Source organism: Trichoplax adhaerens, genomic scaffold (genome assembly GCF_000150275.1).
Source record: "Trichoplax adhaerens TRIADscaffold_12 genomic scaffold, whole genome shotgun sequence".
In the NCBI taxonomy this organism is placed as follows: Eukaryota; Metazoa; Placozoa; class Uniplacotomia; order Trichoplacea; family Trichoplacidae; genus Trichoplax; species Trichoplax adhaerens.
In genome coordinates this window covers 601,270-621,758 of record NW_002060954.1, presented here as the reverse complement: position 1 = coordinate 621,758, position 20,489 = coordinate 601,270, and the positions used below count along the sequence as shown (strand labels likewise).

Genomic DNA, 20,489 nt, shown 5'->3' with positions numbered 1-20,489 from the left:
GTACTATACAGTGTAGTGTACTGTACAGTACAGTACAGTACTATTTTTGGCACTGCTCATAAACAAATTTACGGATTATTTTTCTAAGTTTTATGGTGCAATTGTGAATAGAAAGGAATAAAATACTAAAATACAAGTATTTTCCTGTTATTGGTGGGCTGCATGCTGAACGTATCGGGAAAACTCTCTATCTAGGATATCATACCTAATTCTTATTAATTAATTTCAGTTGCTAAAAACGATCCGTGTAGCTGAATATTCATCAAATCTAATCTACACTACAGTACAGTACTGTACATTCAGCCTCCATCTCTGACTCTCTCTTTCACTACAGTATACTGTACTTTACTGTACTGTACGTACAGTACTGTACACTTTGCATGCTCAGGTGCAAATACTGTACTGTACAGTATTTCACATCTTATTACTGTACACGTAAGATGAAAGTACTGTATTGGCGTTGATTGTGTTATCACTATTTCATTTAACTTAACTTAATATATACTGCATATTAAAAAAAAGTTATTCTAATTTTGTGGCTGTATCGAATCACACAGTAATCAGCTGGATTAATAATAAATAAAATTCTTTTTGTTCAATCCTTATATCAATCTTACAGTACAGTCTCTCCGCCATGCCGATGCCGGTACATTTCAGTACAGTACCTATAAATAAATAATAATAATAAAAGGGTGTAACATCGGTACGTACTGCACATACAGTACAGTACCGAACAAAGAAGACCAAAAGATACCTTTAATAATGCTTTAGTATGGGGATAAAATAATTATGATGATTATAGATCACGTCAATCATTGAAATTGATCACTCAATTACCGTCATGTTCAGTAATTATGCAAATCTCTCAAAGCTGTTCTTACAGATTCAACGCCAATTATTGAAAAAAATAATCTATATATAGCTTTGAAATAATACTTTATAAAGTTGCTTTGAAAATGATTTTGTTGCCTAAAAATACATGTATTTTTGTCTACATTTCAATACTACAATCAGTTTCAGATGATTTATTCGCATCAAATATTTATTACTTATTCTTAAACAAATACCTATTGTATAGTATAAACATATCAAGGTAAATGAATAAAATTTTGCGAACTATATACAGTATTATGAAAATTGACGATAGTATCTTTAGGGTCATTATATAATTATTATTAGACAAGCAATCGTTATTTATCCCTCAAGTATATCGTACGTTACGCCAGATATTGAGCTATCTACTAATTTTTATTCCTTCATAGCGTACAAAAGTTTTTATTGATGTTTACTGCTCCAAAGTTATATGTTGTGAGAAACAGTGGAACCGGGATCTAATACTATATTTTCTATTAAAGAAAAACAGAGTATTATTCAAAACTAATCAGCAATAAATATTGTCCTTTTATTCTAGTATCATTGACAATCTTGATTATTGTTACCTTCCTTATAGATTAATGTCTCTTGAAGCTCGGTTTTATTTATGCAATTGATTACATAATAACCGCTTTCGTTGGATTTCTAGGAATTGTTACCCTACAAATTCATTCCTGATAGATTATTTATTTATGATCAAATTAGTAATAGAATCTTTTAAAAAAATAATATATTCTCCTAGTGAGGGCAATGGAGTGAGTCACAACATATTTTTGTCTCTTATTCTTGTCCTAGAATAATTATTTTCCGTGAAATTTTCACTTTCATCTTATGAAAACATCTACTTTCTAATAATTAACTCCCCCACTTTTGAACATTACATCCAATTTTCCTACTTATATGTCTCTAACGCTATTTTGAATGGATTGTAAATATATAATTTACAAATTATCTTAGCTAAGAAAACGTACTATTTCGTGTCGAGACGTTACGACCACATTAATATCGGACTGGAGTGTGCGTAACACTAGGTTAAGGACCGTAGGAAGAAAAATAGTAAATCTGTATTCGAGAAAGGGTAATATGGGGAATGCACTAATAAATAATACTACTGCCATTATTAATACGAGGATATATTATCACATATATCTTTCAATACTGTACATATATGAATATGACATGAGCACGATTCCAACGAAGTCACCGTACTTTAAAATATAGGTATTGTTAAGGTATCAGGTAACACTGGTCCTGTTTGCTACTGGACAGAGTTTAAATATCAGTAACAAATCAAAATTGTATTATTACTGCAAGGATCATAATTATTGTTTATATAAATTGCGGTACAGTACAATGTGATCATGATATATATAAACTACGATATTGTACAGTACTACACATAACATTAAAACAGTATCAGTTATCCGTAACTGATCATTTGATTTGTACCAGTTGTTACTTACGTTTATTTGCGACGCTTAATACTTTGGGATTGGACTATAAAATTTAGAGAAATTTGCTCAAGACTAGAAAATAGTACACTGGTTAACACTTGTTATTAGGATTTCATATGATTCGGATACTAATTTAACTAGTATTATAGTGCTATTAGCAGAAGTCTGCTCGTAGTCTTAGTTTCCTATAGTATTCTGCGTAATCGCTCTTCGTATAGAAAATCGTCATTGTTAACTTTTAACAGGTCTAATGCAGTGTATGATACTCATATGTACTATTGCGCTACGGTAGCATCATGAAAATGCGTATCATGATATTTTGTGAGGAAGACAGGCAAGTTTAATATCGGAGTACGAGCCTAAAACTCAACTATGAATTATGTAGAATATACAAAAATAATATGTATCATTAATTTGTTTCAATCTTTAAAAACGAAATGTTATTTCTAAGTTCGCCTTAATTCCTAGCTATGTAAAATCCTAAATGGTACAGTAGTTCTTTCCTTTTTTAATGATAAAGCAATTTCTCCACATTTGACATGCATCGCTACTAATGACACCATGAAGCTTAATTAAGCTGGGATGAGCTTATCCAAGATCTTTACATACAAAAGAGGATCAGCTACAGTCTTTTTCGATGTTGTAGGTGAGGACTGCTAGTGGCAAAGTGACTTAAATTACATTTAAAAAGATATGGTACCTGCAATATGGCACTTTATTGGTTAGCAACGTGTTACAACATAAAGAATGCTATAACACTATAATTGTAGCATTCTGTAACACTGGAAGTGACATTACTAAGTGTAAGGACTTTTACAGTATGATAATAAGAAAATTAGATACAGACTGATCCTGTACTGTACTCGTATGCAATAGATGATAACTAAAAGTATCCATACTTTGCACAATATAGTAGAGTGAATAAAATTTATTTAGTGTACGCTACAATAAATAAGTAAAACTGATATTTTGGAATAGGAAATGAGCTGTGTTTGGACTTGCATCCATCGTACTGCTGTATAAGAGCAGTTCATGCACCACGGAGGACAACGGGTGCCAAAGCTTATGTATTTCATTCTTAGTTACGTTCTTAATTATTTTGCTAATCATGACAATAAAATTGGCACACATTGATAGTTTAACCATGTTTATGTGCACAGACATTCATAAATATGTGATCATTATGGTATGAAGTATAATTGTACGTTATAGTACCGAAGTAGATTAGATTTTAATTTAAGCTAAGGCAGTAACAGACTTGCAGGTGTCCGATAAAATTTTAGATTTATTAATTAAAATATGTATAAAGCCTTAATGATTTGGAAGTCCTCATTCTAGAACTACAGTACAATAGTTTACAATATTTCTTCGTGATCAAAATTTATTAAAAAAGATAAAAATTTTATCATCTCTAGTCTTTCATACCTAAGCAGGTCGCATAAGTTTCGGGTATGATTTAAATAAATTAATCAGTGTTAAGTAAGATAATTATCATATAATAGCAACTTCAATTGTTAAAATGTTCTATGATGATAGTAGGATGGACAAGTATTGCTATAATTTCCATTTATATGATAGCGAAAAGGAAGTCTTAATTTTGAAAGCCCCAGACTTTAGATGAACTCTAGAGATCAGAGCTATATAGCCAATTGATATCAAATTAGATGCAAAGCAATGTCTACACAACATTGAAAATTTTCTAACAAGCTTGCTCTATAGACTATACTTATGATTGTATTATCATCTGTTCCAGATCTGTCTGATTAATTGATTTATTCAATTATTATTTATAATATACCAAAAAAGATTCTCTTTGACAGTATTGTAATAGAAAAAGAAAATAAGCTATTCTATTTATGCTATTAAAGGCAATTTTTTTAGTGATTCTAGGTACTTTATAGATAGCTTCTATTTAGCATGGCTGTATATTGCATAAAGTTTAATTGTATTTAAGGCAAGAAAATGATAGACTGTTAAAGTTTAGCATTAATACTGTATATTAATTGGGCTAGTATCATTGTGGTAATAATGGTTCGTGATTGACATTTTTGAAATAGAGGATGTGATCATAAGTTCTACCCATAACCTTCCACTAAATATACGAGGCAGCATTATTCTTGTTTAAGGTACATATGATCAGTAAAACAAGTGCAGGCTAACTACGACATGTATTAGAATTAGCAAGAGTAGTCGTAATGAAATTTTATATTTATGTAACGTGTTGATAGTTTGATACTATGTAGCGCCAGTGATAGTTATACTCTTCATCTAGATTTTAATGAAGACTTCATTATTGGGAGAGGGAACATTATCATTTATAATTATATATAATTGCTTAAATTGCGTAATTTATCTTGATGTAAATTTGCACAGTAGCTGATATACTATACATTAGATTGAACTATCATTACTGAAATACGCGATTTCACCTGGTCTTTCTTCATTACTGTAAACATCATGATTACATGTTTATAGTATGTTCATAAATCTACAGGCTGCAAAAGCCTGAATAAATCGTAATTTTACTAATTTATCAGCTCTGTTATACATAATTTTTCACTCATTTTACTAATACTGAGTAAATTAAATAGCGATTTTCAAATTTTTGTTGTACGTGTTTAGAATGGGATCATTTATCTCTAGCTAACTTTCGTGAGATGGCCATCATCTATACTTGCTGCATCGCTGTGCAATTATCTTATTCAGTACAACCTCTTCATTTGAATGGCATGTAGCCGCTATTTATTAAGTCTGCCTCATTCTCTGTAATGATATGTAAATATTTTTATTCATGGGCTATAACCTCTCTATTTAAAGTTGTTAAGTCTGCAATGACAGATTTTTTTAGATATACTAAAACGGTTTATCTTATTAGATTATTTAGTGATAATTTAAGATATAGTGTCACTGTGCCCTAACGCAATTTGAATGCATCAGGGCTATTCAAATATTTAATTAAATGCGTATGGCGACAGATTATCTAGTAACGTCACTTGCCGTAGTCTACTTGTTTCACTGAAGGCGCTTTTTGACTTTCAATTAGCGTTATTTTAGCGATATTCTATCTATTTAAGGACAATACTATTTTTTGATTGTCAATTATTTTTGTTATAATAATTAAATAATTACTTAGTCCTTCAATATCCTAAAGAATTACTGAAGATATTCAAATTATTGTTTCAACTTTTACTTATTCACGTTATTAACCATTCCTACTTATTATCAAACTTAATGTATTTGTGTTATCTCTTTGGTGTTATCAATAGTAACTTCAAATTACGTACAAGGCTAATATCATTTAGCCAATATTGATATGATATAATCATCAATCCACAATTAATCTATATATAATGCACTGAATTTCATATAGTTTTCTGTTTTACATAGAGCATAGCTGAGCAAAGTTTGTAATTTGTGAAGGCATGATGATGTTAATTTTGTATACTAATTTGAAGTAAAGGTACAGTATCACCCTAATTTTACTAAGACAACTCAACCCCTATTGCTTAATAGGAAATTTTAGTGGAGTTCATAACACGAACATGAAGAAGATGTATTACAATCGAAACTATCGCTTAACAACCACTGATACATTTTGCTACCCTAAAATTATAATACGATCTACAGCGATAGATAACCCCTTTAAGAAATGGTCGTATCGTAATCACTATTACCTACGCTAATCAAAATTGGCTAATACTACGAAAATATTTTCTATAGATGAAGAGCTGCAGCTTCTAATTAAGTGAACTAATATTTCTGAATTGAACTGTAGCTTCTAAAACATAAAGATTTCCCTGTTTCAAGCCAACCCATGCTTTTTGAATATACTCATAAATTATTTTGGTATTATTCTTTAATAAATTTATTTACAATCTACATGCATAGGTTAGTACAAATTAAAATTCTCACTGTTAAGAGAGTACAATATCGTAACTTGGCTATTGTACGCTACGATCTGATACTACGATGCCATAGAAGCAGGCAAATAAGCCACCTTTATGCTTGAGCGTTTGGTGTATGCTCTTTCCATCTATTGTTTGTCATTATAATTTCAGAAAAATACTTGAGAAAGGCGTAATAACCTTACTCTGACAATTATATGAAAATGGTTGTTTTACGAACAGGAAACAATGAAGTTGTTATTTATTATTTACAATGAACGATAGTATTCACTACGGCTAGTTTTTAAAAGTATTATTACACTAAGAGAGGGGCGTTCTTTGTGCTAATGTCAAATAATGGCGTTATTTATAGCTAGCTTTAAGATGTCATATCTAATGCAGATAAATCCTAAAAATGAAAAATTTGTACTCGTTTCTGTCCGCAAAAAACGTATTACACTACTATATTTACAATCGCAGACATTAAATCCTGTTCTACGGCCAAGTTTAACAAGACCACTGGTTTAAAGTGTAATCATTTACTTTTATTAGGGGTTCGACAGGTATTAAAGTGTTAAAATCAATTTTCCAGCAGAATATGCCCTTTTGTATTTACAGAATTGGATGAAATAGATTCCGAACATTTTACTCTGTTTCGAGTGACTGCACCTCTATTTACTTTACTCAATGTAGTCATTCTTTATAGTAATTGATTAAATTTCTCTTCGCAATTCTTGAATAGATGTGATTATTGAAAATTTTGGATTTTAAATAATAAATTTTCTATAGTAAATTAATCATAATATGCCCGGTATTAGTCTATTGTGTCGTCAAAGCTGTCTTTATTTGGTGATTAGGCATAGTCAACGGGTTCCTTTAATCATGTCTTAGTGGATCACGTTCGCTATATTAAATTAATTAGAAGCAATACCGAGCTAAATATGCGATATCAGGTAGTATGCCTGTACTTTACACGGCATCTCTTATGTATGATAGACTTGTAATGTCTAGTATTGCGTGATCGACCTAGCGTCGCCCGAGAGAACATAACGGTATCTATATATAGAATCGACAGATAAAGAGACACAAGGGATGCTTTGAAGCAATAAGACTTTTGAAAGCTTCCTCCCTTTTTATATTGGCCATTTTAAATATAATTTAATGACTTTTTTACCTTTTTTGTGGACAACTAATGACCTTTGAGTATTTGATTATTATTATTAGCGTACTGAATTTTACTTCTTGGTTGAAAGTTAAAAAGTATGGTTTTTAAATTATCACCAGTTAATATGTAGAGATCAGCATCTCAGTTTAGCCAAATTCTTTTCTCTTTTTAATTAAAATTAATGATTAATAGATGCCGAGTAGAAATGACAATTATTGATACAGTATATGCATTGTCAACTGATTGTAAAAATGAATACGAGTATATAGTACGTATACTCGTTGGCGATGGACTACGTAGTACAGAGGCGGTCTATAGAGCCCAGGAAGATGGTTAAAGTGATTTCAAGCGAAGTGTAGTTATTAAAATACAGTAACGGATATCAATTAATTATATATATATATATGTTATATATAATTATAATTATTAATGGCTATCCAAAAGGTGTGATTTAAAAAATTTAGATTTTATTAGATATACATTGTACAGTTACTACTGTATTTATTTCTTCTGTTTTTCTAATTTTCCTTTTATGCTGATACTCTCGTGACAACAATTTAAAGTCTTTAAAAATAGTTGGAATCAAAGTAGATTTGACTGGCAAAGAACCTGTCAATGATTGAGTTATAAGTAATTTTCAATTTCTTTGTTCCTTGAGAAACAAACAGTACTTCACAATATCTTCAATAGCAATCACAGATTTACTTGACACTGCAGATAAAGTACAAATATAAGAGTTATAATTTATTTACGTAATCAAAGAAAGGCTGTGCGCGGATATGAATTCATTTTGCTCAAATGTACTATTCTGTACTGTGCGATATATGCTAAGATTTACTATACTGAATTAAGTACTTACTACACGAAAAGGATTTATATGAAAGTTTTCATCAGGAATCATCAAATTGTAATTTATATTTAGAACTTTACTATATTTTCTCGTAACTTGCATCCTTTTTTATATAAAAATAGTAATAATATACGCTGCGTATACTGTAGGAATGTAATAAAACATTATATACTGTATTGCTAGTACGGGGAGTGTCAGGGACTTCTAAAAGTAAGAGACATTACAGGAAACGGTTGTTCGCTATGCAAATAATGTTGAGGCTGATTGTTTTACTGGTCATTTCAACTGTATCGCACGTCTGTAACGATACACTATACTGTCTACGACTGACGTCCAAATTAGCTGCTATTAGCCAGCTAAGTTATTAAACATTATATTATCAACAACGCTAGTTTCATCGGTAGCATATAGTAGAATGACCGAAAAAATAATAAGCCTCTACATTATTTTTACACCGTGGTAGTTTCCTGTCCCGTCTCATCTCTTTCTTTTTAGTAGTCCCTGGGAGTGTCCACTGTCTAGTATCCACCATGAATATTTGGACCACTATTATAAGGGCGTGGTGAGAAAGCTAAAATGGTTGAGAGATATTCAGCTATATGTGTTGCCTTAAAGTATGTCTTTAAATTTTGAAGAAATGTACTTTAAATTTGGCTCCAATTCCACACAGACAGATCACTACAACCTTGAGCAATTGGCTCTTGATGTTTTTATTACCTTTTATCGCAGTATTGATTAATTAAATTTCTTTAAAGTTTCTTATACAAACTATAAGTCGCTGTTATATGTACGGTCGCTCCAACCGTTTTATAAGTCATGTCGTAATACCAGTTATTGTAGTTTTGCCACTCGAATTCACAGTAATTGCTATACGGTACAGTACTTTGTATTATATAGTACACTGTACTGTACTGTACTGTACTTAGTGTACTGTATACAGTACTGTACTTTTTTAAAAGTTATTTAATTTAAATTTGAATGGACTCCCGCCATTGCATTGCGGTACAGTATAGTACTGTACAGTACAGTGCAGACTCTTGCATGGACTGTAACATAGAGACTTGGAATGTGAACACTGCCCAACAGGCGTGTTTGCAACTTCACTTTCTTTCTCAGCTATCTCGGCGCTGAAGTTCCCTGAAAAGTGAATTTAATTTGATTTAAATTAAATTCTTTACTGTACTGTACAGCAGAAGGGCGGTTGTAGACTGTACAGTACAATATATATGCATGGGAGTTACTGTAGGATTTGATGGTTGCATTTGACTTATAAACGTTTCGATGTGTTAATTAGGCACTGATCATTAAGTAAAATTTCGACAATTTCGATATGAACAATTTAAACGATGTCAAAACATCCGTCACTAATATCGATAATAATCGATCTTACACCATTAGCGGAGTACAGGTAGAATTTCCGTACAAAGCATATCCTTCACAACTCTCCATGATGTCAAAGGTAAGTGATAAAAAAATAAAAATTGTTAAAGTTAATAATTGAATTGCAGTACAGTACAGTGTAAGTAGTAATTTAAATATCTGGATGTGAAACTTTGCATCAAATTTGATTGGCTACATTGTGCTATATAACTTTCTAATGGCAGATGAGCAGTGGTAATTATTTATGAGGCCTTTGCTGTTAGCTTATAATTATGTACCGTTGATTAATTATTGTGGATGATAAATACATACCGTATACGAATGCAAAATGTACCATCTGTGCGAAATGAGCAACTTACACTTATGTAGATCACTAAATTTCCTATAAATAAATTCATAATTTACACTGTAATAACTTTATAATTACCGTAGAAAGTGAAATTATACATGATATAATTGCATTAATATACTACACTAGGTGATGAGATATTAGTTTAGTTAATGAGGGTAATCCAGAAACTTTATGAATATTGTATTTTGTATAAATTCTTACAGATAATCCAAGGATTGCAGCAGAGAAAACATTGTTTGCTGGAAAGCCCTACTGGCAGTGGTAAAAGCTTAGCTTTACTATGCTCTGCTTTGGCATGGCAGGCCCATGAATATGGTCTATAATTACGTAGATATAATCATAAATTTTTAGTTCCTGACTGTTTTAACCTGATTTAGGAAAAATAATATCCGCATATTTATTAAGTTATTTCATCTTATGCTTTTTCAGAAAAGTGTCGTCAGGAATACCTACTAGAAATGCTTGAAGAGAAAGAAGAATTAAAGGCCTTCGATGCTAGCACTACAGAAGGTAAAGGCAATTATTTCAAGATATTTGCTTTATGTAACTCAGTACAGTTATGATTCTAAAGGTCTGCAAATCGTTGTTGGATTTACTATGATTAGTCTAATTTTATACGTTTAACTATTGATTATCGATATATATAGAGTATATAGCATTAATTGCCTATTTAACAGTTGGTAATATATGTAATTTAAGAAGTTCGTTAGCTTTGCATTTATTCTTCACGGTGTATCAGAGGCTATTGTGCTGTACTATCACAATTCTCTTGACCACCGTTTTGATGTCTTTCATGTTATTTTACATCTTTCCTTCACACTACACAAAGAAATCACATCCCTAGTCACCTCTTGCAATACTGAATCTAATACTACGTCAAATACTGCTGAACTGGAAAATAAAAATTTATCTAAAAGTAAAGAAAGGAAAACATCGAGTACTTGTATTTCTGATAAGATTGGTCATGGTATTGAAAACTTTAGTGGAGGTACGTACATTAATAGTTTTAGGATTGTTAGATTTAGATTAATTGACCATTGAAAATTATTAAATACGGTACACAAGTATACATATATACAGATATATATCACCAACTCAATATTACTAAAATATATATTAGTGCAAAAGCACATTCAATTAGATCTGACTCGTGATATCGACGATGAAGACGATTTTATGCCTGATAAGAAAAGATTTCGCCCACCGACTGATTCTAGGGTAGGTCGATGTACCTCTGTGCATTCTAAGCATACTCCTAATGCTTAAATTTCAGATTAATTACTATGATATTAAGGTATATTGATAGTATATATTTCATTAAGCCAAAGCTTATTGAGTGCTTTTTGACATGATTTTTTTGTGTAATACAATTTGAAAATTAGAAGGGGAGAAAAGCTAAGAAGAATAGCAATAAAGATCCATCGACTCAAGCTATCACGTCAGTATTCGAGCGTGTTCCAACTTGTAGCCAGAATTTGCTCGATGACAAAGCGCAATCACAAGTGGAGGCTTCTACTGCCACGGAAATCACATCGAGCTCGAAGAAATCAATTCCGAAAAGTTACACGCCTAGGTACATGGTCGAGATATAGTGTAAAATACAGTAGTTATGAGAGGACATATTTCATTTCATTTTAATAACTTTTAAACGTTGTGACTTTGCTGGTAACGTCCTCGTATTGTTACGCAGTGTTCCAAAGATTTTCTTTGGCACAAGAACACATAAGCAAATAGCTCAAATTATCAGAGAGCTTAAGAAAACGGCATACAGAAATGTCAAGTTAGGACTAGTATAATGTGTTTTGGTGTTGATACTTTGCAATATTGACTGTAGTGAAAAAACATTTCGTTAAAAATAGAATGACAATATTATCAAGTCGTGATTTTACTTGCATCCATCCGAAGATATCCAAATCTTCATCAAAAAATGACGATTGCCGTTTAGCTATTGAGGTATTTAAGAAATTTTTAATTCAAGCCATGACTTTAAACGTCCTATATTTAATTTAGTATCAGCAACACTTTTTTGAATAATATGGTTTACTTCCAGGTAGGATCTTGTGTTTACCACCATAACGTACCCAGACTCAAAAGCCATCAAGCACTGGAAGCTAGAGGTATTAATTCCGCTTGGGATATAGAAGAGTTTGTGCAAGTATGCAACAAGTCAAAGGTAACACGTTATTTATATCTTATGAATAAAGATATATTTATCTGATTTTAGACAAGTATGTATGCTGGCATATTTGTAATCCGAAACAGTACAATCATGTATTTTTTATTTTAGGCTTGTCCTTATTACGCTGCACGGGGCTTAATAGATCAATCAGAAATTATATTTTGTCCATATAATTACTTAATTGAATCTTCGATTCGGGATCTAGTAATATACGTATTGTCTAGTATTATTTCACATCAAATGATTGAATATCGGTATAGATAACTGTATAATATACTCTAATTTAATTAGATGGATATAACACTAAGAAATCAAATTGTAATATTGGATGAAGCTCATAATATTGAAGATAGTGCAAGAGAGGCTACTAGCTTTGAAATTACGGCATTAACTCTCAAAGAGATGATTGATGATTTAAATTTTTTAAGTAAGATACGGAAATAGGGAAAGCAAACTACCATTTACAGATACAAAATGACAGGGGCCCTAATGTTGTTAATTTTGTTACATTTCTAGTCGAACGGGATATACTTACGGGTCACCATGGACCTATACACGCAATGGTATAAACTGTATTCGATTTTCTATTCTATAGTTATAAAAATATTAAGTTACAAACAGTTAGATTCATATTGATTTCATAGTGTCACAAGTTATGGTTATGGATAAATGATGAATCGCATTCTCTAAAAAATACCGGGTTTGAACAAGCATCAAAAGTTTGGTCTGCGATCGAGATTTTGGCTATATTTGAACGTATGGATATATCTGTTGAAACATACCCAACCATACAAGTATATAGATATAATAAAGGATTAAATGTTGGGATAATGATGATATCATAAAAACTTTTAATAAAATTTAAATGTTTGTGCTATTTATCATTTAGCATCACGTTAATAAGATTGCTGAATATGAACACGCTGAGTATTCTAAAAAGTAAGCTTGGCAATCTATTACATTTGAGAATACTTAAGAATTGTTCAAGACATCTGTTACCTTTATAAGCTCACAGTAATGCATATACCTATTTTAAGAATTGAAACAGGCGTTGTCCTGGCGGCTTCTGGAAAGACTCTTCTCTATTTAAAGGGTATGATGCTTGTCTTTGGATATCTTTTACGGACCGACAAAAAATACTGTACGGATTACAAGTTAGTCACTATCAATGATTTTGTTTTGATACTATAGATGCTGCAAATTATTCAATCACTGATCTTCGGTTACATGATCATTTTTTACAGAATCACCCTCGTTAAAAGCGTCGTAAATATTCCTGTAGAAGCGGTTAGTGTATAATTTAGTTTATATATTATTTCATAGTAACTTGCAGTATCACATTATTTTATGCCTACGCCTACAGACTCAAGGGAGAAGGAGATGGCGGACTGGCCGTAAGTTATGAAACTTTGCTGAATTTCCTGTGATTTAAACTTTTGTTACCCTTCCTTAAGCTGAAACTTGCTACGTCTGCTTTAGAGACGAGGAAACAGTGGACATATTCCCTGAACTTCTGGTGTATGAATCCAGCCGTAGTATGTGATGAGAATTTAAATTTCTAAATTCATTATTGCGACCATTCCATCTTTGCGCATTCTCAGCGATGATTTGCATATGTACTCGTATATCAATGAATTGATTGCACTTCTATTGTCCAGGCGTTCGACGACATTGGACCTGCTGCTCATTCCGTTATATTAACTTCCGGCACTTTATCACCGATGAATTCGTTCTCGAGCGAACTTGGCCTAGCTTTTTCGATTCGTCTGGAAGCTGCACATATAATAAATTATTCTCAAGCTTTAGTGGCTACATTGTCGGAGGGAATTAATGGTGTATCCCTAAATGCCTCGTACAGATCAGCAGAGGTAACGCTACACTCTAACGTACTTTGAACAATCAATAGAGTTAATTACTTAAATTGAAATAAGATGCACTATCAGGTAGCATTCATTGTTATTTGAACTTATCTGTTAGACATTTGCATTTCAAGATGAACTCGGCAATATCATTTTGGAAGCGTGCAGGGTATTGAGAATTTCGATTTTGAAACTGTTAGATTACAGCCTAATAGTTACGTCCCTCCTAACAGATTATTCCAGGTGGGATACTATGCTTTTTTCCCTCATACAACTTGTTGGACAAAGTGGTTAAGAGATGGCAGGTTAGTCTACAATATTTTCTTTAATAATGTCTATTTAGTAACTTTAGCGTAAATTTCAGAATACGGATACTTGGAATTCATTAAATGCCGTAAAAATAGTAATTGCTGAGCCTAGAGGCGGTAACAAATCAGGTATTATTTATGTCTTGTAAATTTAAAGAGCGTGCAAATTTTACTTACTTAGTACGACAAAGTAATCCGAGAATGTTTAATCACATTAGATTTTGACGATCTCTTACAAAAATTTTACGATTCAGTTAGTAATTCAAATGGTGAGTTTACATTTTTCAAACCATGATACGCATATTCAGTGAATCTTCTTCCTCTGTGACTTATTAGTTTTTAATCCGCAGCTGCTTTAAATATGATGTCTGGTCCATCCGGAGGACTGTTTTTAGCTGTCTGTAGAGGAAAAGTTAGCGAAGGATTAGATTTTGCTGATGATAACGCTAGAGCAGTAATAACAGTCGGGATTCCATATCCCAATATCAAAGACTTAAAAATTGAATTAAAAAAAAAATATAATGACAAGTTCAGTGCGCAAAGAAATTTATTAACTGGTAAGGAATGGTATGAAATTCAAGCATATCGAGCTCTTAATCAGGTAAGCTTGAAGTCCTCATGCTCGAGCTAGTTTTTATCTTGTTGAACTCATTATTACGTCTTTTTTAGGCGTTAGGTCGTTGTATAAGAAATCGGTAAGATTATTATCAAGCCTTTTGCTAGTTACCCAGTTCTCATCTTTCTACATAACTTTTTGTGGATAGGAACGATTGGGGAGCATTGTTATTGTTGGATGACCGCTTTGGAAAATCAACAAAATATACCGCTGGTATACAGTAGTATCTGTCTCGAACACTTAATGGCAATATACATTTCTTCAAGTAACTCTTGATATAAATTTTGCATTTCATTTTAGGATTAGCCAAGTGGGTGCGGCAGAGAGTCCAACATTTCAGTCTTGCTTCGGATACTTTAGCAACTTTATCGTCATTTGTTTCTGGGAGGATTGAAAGTTGCGAAACTCCTTTATCATCTAAGTTTGTTGTAGTTAAGGTTTTATTCGTCTATATATATATTAGTAAAGCCATAAATATAACTTATTGGCGTTACGCTTACTTTATCAGTACTCAAGAATCAGTCTCGAAATACCTTACACCTGAAAAGAAAATGTCAATACTAACTTCTCCTGAGTGCACCAAAAGCCCCTTAATGGTAGACTTAAGCTCTCCCGTAAGCAAGCCAAATTTAAATTTATGCACAGGATTTGTCTCTGCTAGGAAGCTGGTCGCCGGTATGAACTTAATTTTGAACTAACACGTGCGTTTATTTCTCGCGTACGTTCGCGGATTGAGGATTTAAGGTTATTCTACTTCATTATTCGCTAGAAACTATATGTAGTAACACATGCAAATCTAGACAAGATGATGATATTCACTTGCTTTCAAGCCCCAATTCCGAAAAGTATCACTCTCAGACCATGATAACGACTGATAAGATTATAAACGACGATGACAATGTCATAAATGTAATCGATAGTAGTTTCCACGTTGGCGCAAATATCAGTATTAATAATAAAGAATTGTGTTTGGCACCTGCCAATGACATATCTAGTCAAGCTTCAGGATCTTCATCGCTGTTTTCATGTAATAGTTCTAGCACTGGTACTATGACACCGGAATCTGAAAATGTTAACATTGAGCAATTTTCTGATTCCGAAAACGAATTAATTCTTGAGACTGCTGGACCGGGTATTAATCTCAATAGCCTAACTGAGCACATCATACATCATTTAATAGCTAGTACAATCGGAAGGTAATTGTTAATTTATGATCGACCTGTAAGTAATTTTCTTCTGCAGTATCTAGGACATCTCAGACGTTAATGAATGAGAAGCATAAAATTAATAAATGTTGCATTACTTGTGGATCTTTATTACTTAAAGAAAGTGATAGTGGAGGTAAGACATGATGTATTGTTACTTTACACTTCTATAGCTGCTTTGAGCTTTTCTGCTCTAATTTTAGGCATTCGACTAAATACTGATACTCTGAATGTTACCTGTTCATTTAATAAATACTATTTCATGGTAGAAGACATACAGGAATGCTCGTGTGAATTAGTTTTTATCGAAGTAGTTAGAAAAATGCACCTTGAGTTTCTTTGCTCAATTGGTCGTAAGATTGATAAAGATCTTAGGATTTTATCCACAAATGTATACAAATGTGGAAAAGAATGTATTGCTGCTAATGGCAAGCTACTATCACAGAATACAGAGCCAGGTCGTATAGAATCGCTCATGGAATAAATGTTGATATAATCTCATTTCTCCGTAAATTTATAGACTTTCATAATATAATTATTAACTATTTTAAATCTCTATGCAATAAATATTATACTATAGGAATGTATTGGCTAAATAGTTATTATTCAGAAGTCGATAATAAAGTTTACGTACCAATCTACTGTATTATATGCAAACAAAATTATTCCAGTACTTGCTGTCCCACTATTGGATTTATGGAAGTAAATGTGACAGGAAACGAATACCAGGTACTTTCCTTTCTTTTTGCTTTATAAACATGTTAGTGAAGCTATTTCAATTAGTGATTTATTTGCCATTGTGTTATAGGCCTATCTTCTTCAAGAAGCACTTCAATAGTAAGTTTGAGATCTGGTACTATGAAATTTCAGTTGGTCACATTTTCTACACCTTTATGTATTATCATTATGGTAAAGATTTTTAGTACCGTTTTAGTTATTTTACACCGTCACGATAATTAAAGTTTTAATAGCGTTACTTAAGTTGATGCGAACAATGCAATTTTATTCAAAGAATGTTGTGCTGTATGATACATGTAAGTCGGACGGTTATAATCATTTTCGCCTTTATGAGCAAAACAGCTTGATTAGTATGACTCTTAACGTTAAGATTTATACGGAAGCTTTCAAATCTGATATTATAGAATGGTATATTATTTCATATACGGAATATTATCATCCGGAAAGTGCTGGTAGTTATCAATACATGTTACAAATCTGATATACCAATTCTTCTGTATTTTGGATTTTAGCTCTCGTATGTCTATCGTGAAATTCATATCTAATTTTCTTACTGTACTATATAAATTTACTCGTATATATGACTACTAGATGGTAACGCTGCCGTATTACTAGTTTTTTTATGATCGGGTTACCCAATAGCAGCTACAATTCGTTATAAGATTGGACTTGATAAAAACTTTCTGCATTGTGTGCTTGCCGTATGTGTTTGTATTATGGATCCTTGGTCAGTTCCCTAGTGGTTCTTAAGTGCTGTGATGTTTCTTTTTACGAATAATTATATCATCTGCAGTAATAATAAGTATTAATTATTACGGTATTACAGCCTATTTGATGCAGTAAAATCAATATTGTTTTAATTCACGTCCTGATTAATTTGATACACACCAGATTCTTATAGTTATTTGTATCTCCATAATACGACTATAAGTAATAACTCTGCATCCGTAATAGATATTGGATGCCATATAAGGCAGCGTACAGTACTTACTAGAACAGTAATACCAGCGCAGGTTGTACTATAAAATTAATTATTAAGAATGTGCAAGATTCTTACGGACATACGTATATTTTAATGTTTAAAATTTGTTGAAAACTAGATGAAAGCAGAGTATATTTGTAGCATTTTGGATTTCCTTTGAGGATCAAGATAAGCAATTTGCAATAGATAACTTGATATAATAATATCTCACGTTTTAATAAATTTGTGTTACTACCAGTAAATATCTGCTACGGAGAATATGGTTACATGACAATGAGAAACGTTTGCTCATTCATCTGACTCCTACAATTTTCCTAGTTTTTTCTTGTTTGAGTGAGGATCAGGTGAATGAGCAAACGTTTCTTGTTAGGATGTAACTACTGGTCTGGGCATCATCACAATGAAACCATATACCACACTACATAAAATCAGCCTAGCAGTTAGAATTCAGAATATTAAAGGAACATTATAAGACCTGCATGTCTTATGCTATGTCCTATGCGTGTGTATGGAAGTGTTTATTAATTTTTGAGTTAGATGACACTTGCTTTGGGCCTCATCATAACGCAACTATATACCATACTACACAAAATCAACCTAGCAGTTAGAATTCAGAAATATTAGAAGAATATCATAAGCCCAGTGTGTCTTTATGTCCTATGTATGGAAGTGTTTGTTAAATATTGATTTAAATGACCCTTATTAATTAATTCAAGTAGCGTTATTTAACATTTTATTAATAATGAAAACCGTTTTCAAATGACTTCATTCGAACTTGAGATCAGATTGAGTGAGTACTGAAGAGAAAACAGTAAGCGCTACCAGATCCTCCGAATATACAGTACTGTATATTGTTCCCGCCCACTTTACTAGCCAGACCCGCACACCATATCGTGCCAATGACAGCTTCTTTTTTTCTCCACTGAGCTATTACAGTAATTAATTTTTTGAATACTGTCAAATCCAAAGTATAGAAACGACAGGGATAGTTGTGAGTCAGTGATAAATTGTACTATGTACAGTAAAGTTTAAGTACGCGAAGTATAAGGAGCGATCAATGAACTACTCGTTCGCGGTGTCAATTAATTATTACTAGTACAATCATCCGTCGCGTTGCTGACGGATTACTATACTATATGATTACGCTACTGTCATCCCCACCCTTATAAAGTGCTTGACTTTTGAATACCATCGGAGAAGCAATTTAATAGCATAGTTGTGAATATACTCACTGTTATATAACAAGTGACTGTGATACAGAATCTTTGACGCACGTCTGCACCATACTGTCGATTTTATTTTATTTATAGAACTGTACACTACTGTACAGTACTGTACTGTACGTACAGTACAGTTACAGAACTGTGAATGTACCGTACAGTACAGTACAGTACGCTTGTTGGTCCACCGTTTGCATGTGTTGTCACTCTTTATGACAACGTCAGCACTTTTTGGCTTTCTATCGATGAAATATTTTAGTCCTTCGAGTTATGCACAGGACGTCGAAATTTATTACTTACGGCTACAAGTGAAAAATTATTACTTGAGGTATTGGATACGAGATATAATTTATTTTACCCACGGCGTAAATGTAACGTGAATCTGTCAGGCTCAAGTACTAATTCGTTACTGTACTGTATGACCAGGCTGACTATAATTAATTAGCGTGTAGTTTACTACTTTGTAAAGTTTAAGCGTTATCATTTATTACACGGTTGATGCAGAGCTGCGAAGTTTTAGCATACTGTATATTGTATCAACTAAGAAATTTGTAATTTTGGTACTACTGTACGACTTATTAATAAATAATTCCTAACAATCATTCATAGTACTGTACGACTTATTAATAATTATTACTAACAATCATTCATAGTACAGTACTACTGTACGACTTATTAATAATTACTAACAATCATTCATAGTTCAGTACTAACTATTGCGAAATAACAATAAAAATTTCCAGTCTGTAGATTTTAGTCGAACCTAAATGAAAATCAGTTGCGAAATTTTAAGTAAGAATATCAGGTGAGATGAAATCTTTGAGGCTGCATTAGGGTATAGTAACTGCAACTAAATCATGTGTCCGTTAAGAATATAATCAATTACAGTTAAATCGAATTTTCGGGTTCCTTGATCTGTGGATTCGATGCAGCCCAACCTTTCAAACCACAGTGACAAAATGGAAGTAAAGGAAGAGACTGAGCACTGCGTTAATTGGTAAGGATACAGCTGAATGATTATGATGTTGGAGTTACCGTACGATATTTTATTAACTGATCGCTATGATTATTAAATTATTATGGATTGCTAAACGTATTCAATCTATGAGTTATATCATGAAAAATTTCTTCTAAAAAACTTCGTTTCCTAATGCTAGTGTTGTTTATTTTCGATTTCGCTGGATAAGTTAATTAGAATCATTTACATCATATTATTTGTAAGGTATTCAATTTCCTTCAAGTTTGAATCCTAAATGATAACTTCATCTCTTTTCTACTGCAATTTGATTAGTCAAATATGACATTAAATTTCGACTCCATCAGATAACGTTGTCTACAAAGACCATACCGTTGATTTTCGTTGTGATACTGATAGGGTACTGTACCTCGCGCTGTTCGCATTGGATCTAGCACGGTACAGTACC

The 20,489-nt window shown here is 32.3% G+C and overlaps 1 protein-coding gene across 1 annotated transcript; it reads left to right on the top strand.

Annotated features, from left to right (window-relative positions):
- Positions 1-9,556: 9,556 nt before the first annotated feature.
- TRIADDRAFT_30066 (uncharacterized protein) lies at positions 9,557-15,618 on the top strand (the record flags this gene model as incomplete). The annotated part of the gene is made up of 24 exons (XM_002115842.1): positions 9,557-9,685; positions 10,162-10,273; positions 10,698-10,919; positions 11,100-11,194; positions 11,431-11,538; positions 11,575-11,738; positions 11,818-11,911; positions 12,009-12,131; positions 12,246-12,341; positions 12,429-12,564; positions 12,654-12,700; positions 12,782-12,958; positions 13,146-13,295; positions 13,329-13,424; positions 13,619-13,672; positions 13,796-14,005; positions 14,115-14,165; positions 14,230-14,301; positions 14,361-14,433; positions 14,523-14,561; positions 14,655-14,905; positions 14,974-14,999; positions 15,069-15,133; positions 15,221-15,618. The coding sequence occupies 24 exons, from the start codon at positions 9,557-9,559 to the stop codon at positions 15,616-15,618; spliced, it is 2,988 nt and encodes a 995-aa protein (XP_002115878.1).
- Between the last annotated feature and the right edge of the window lie 4,871 nt (positions 15,619-20,489).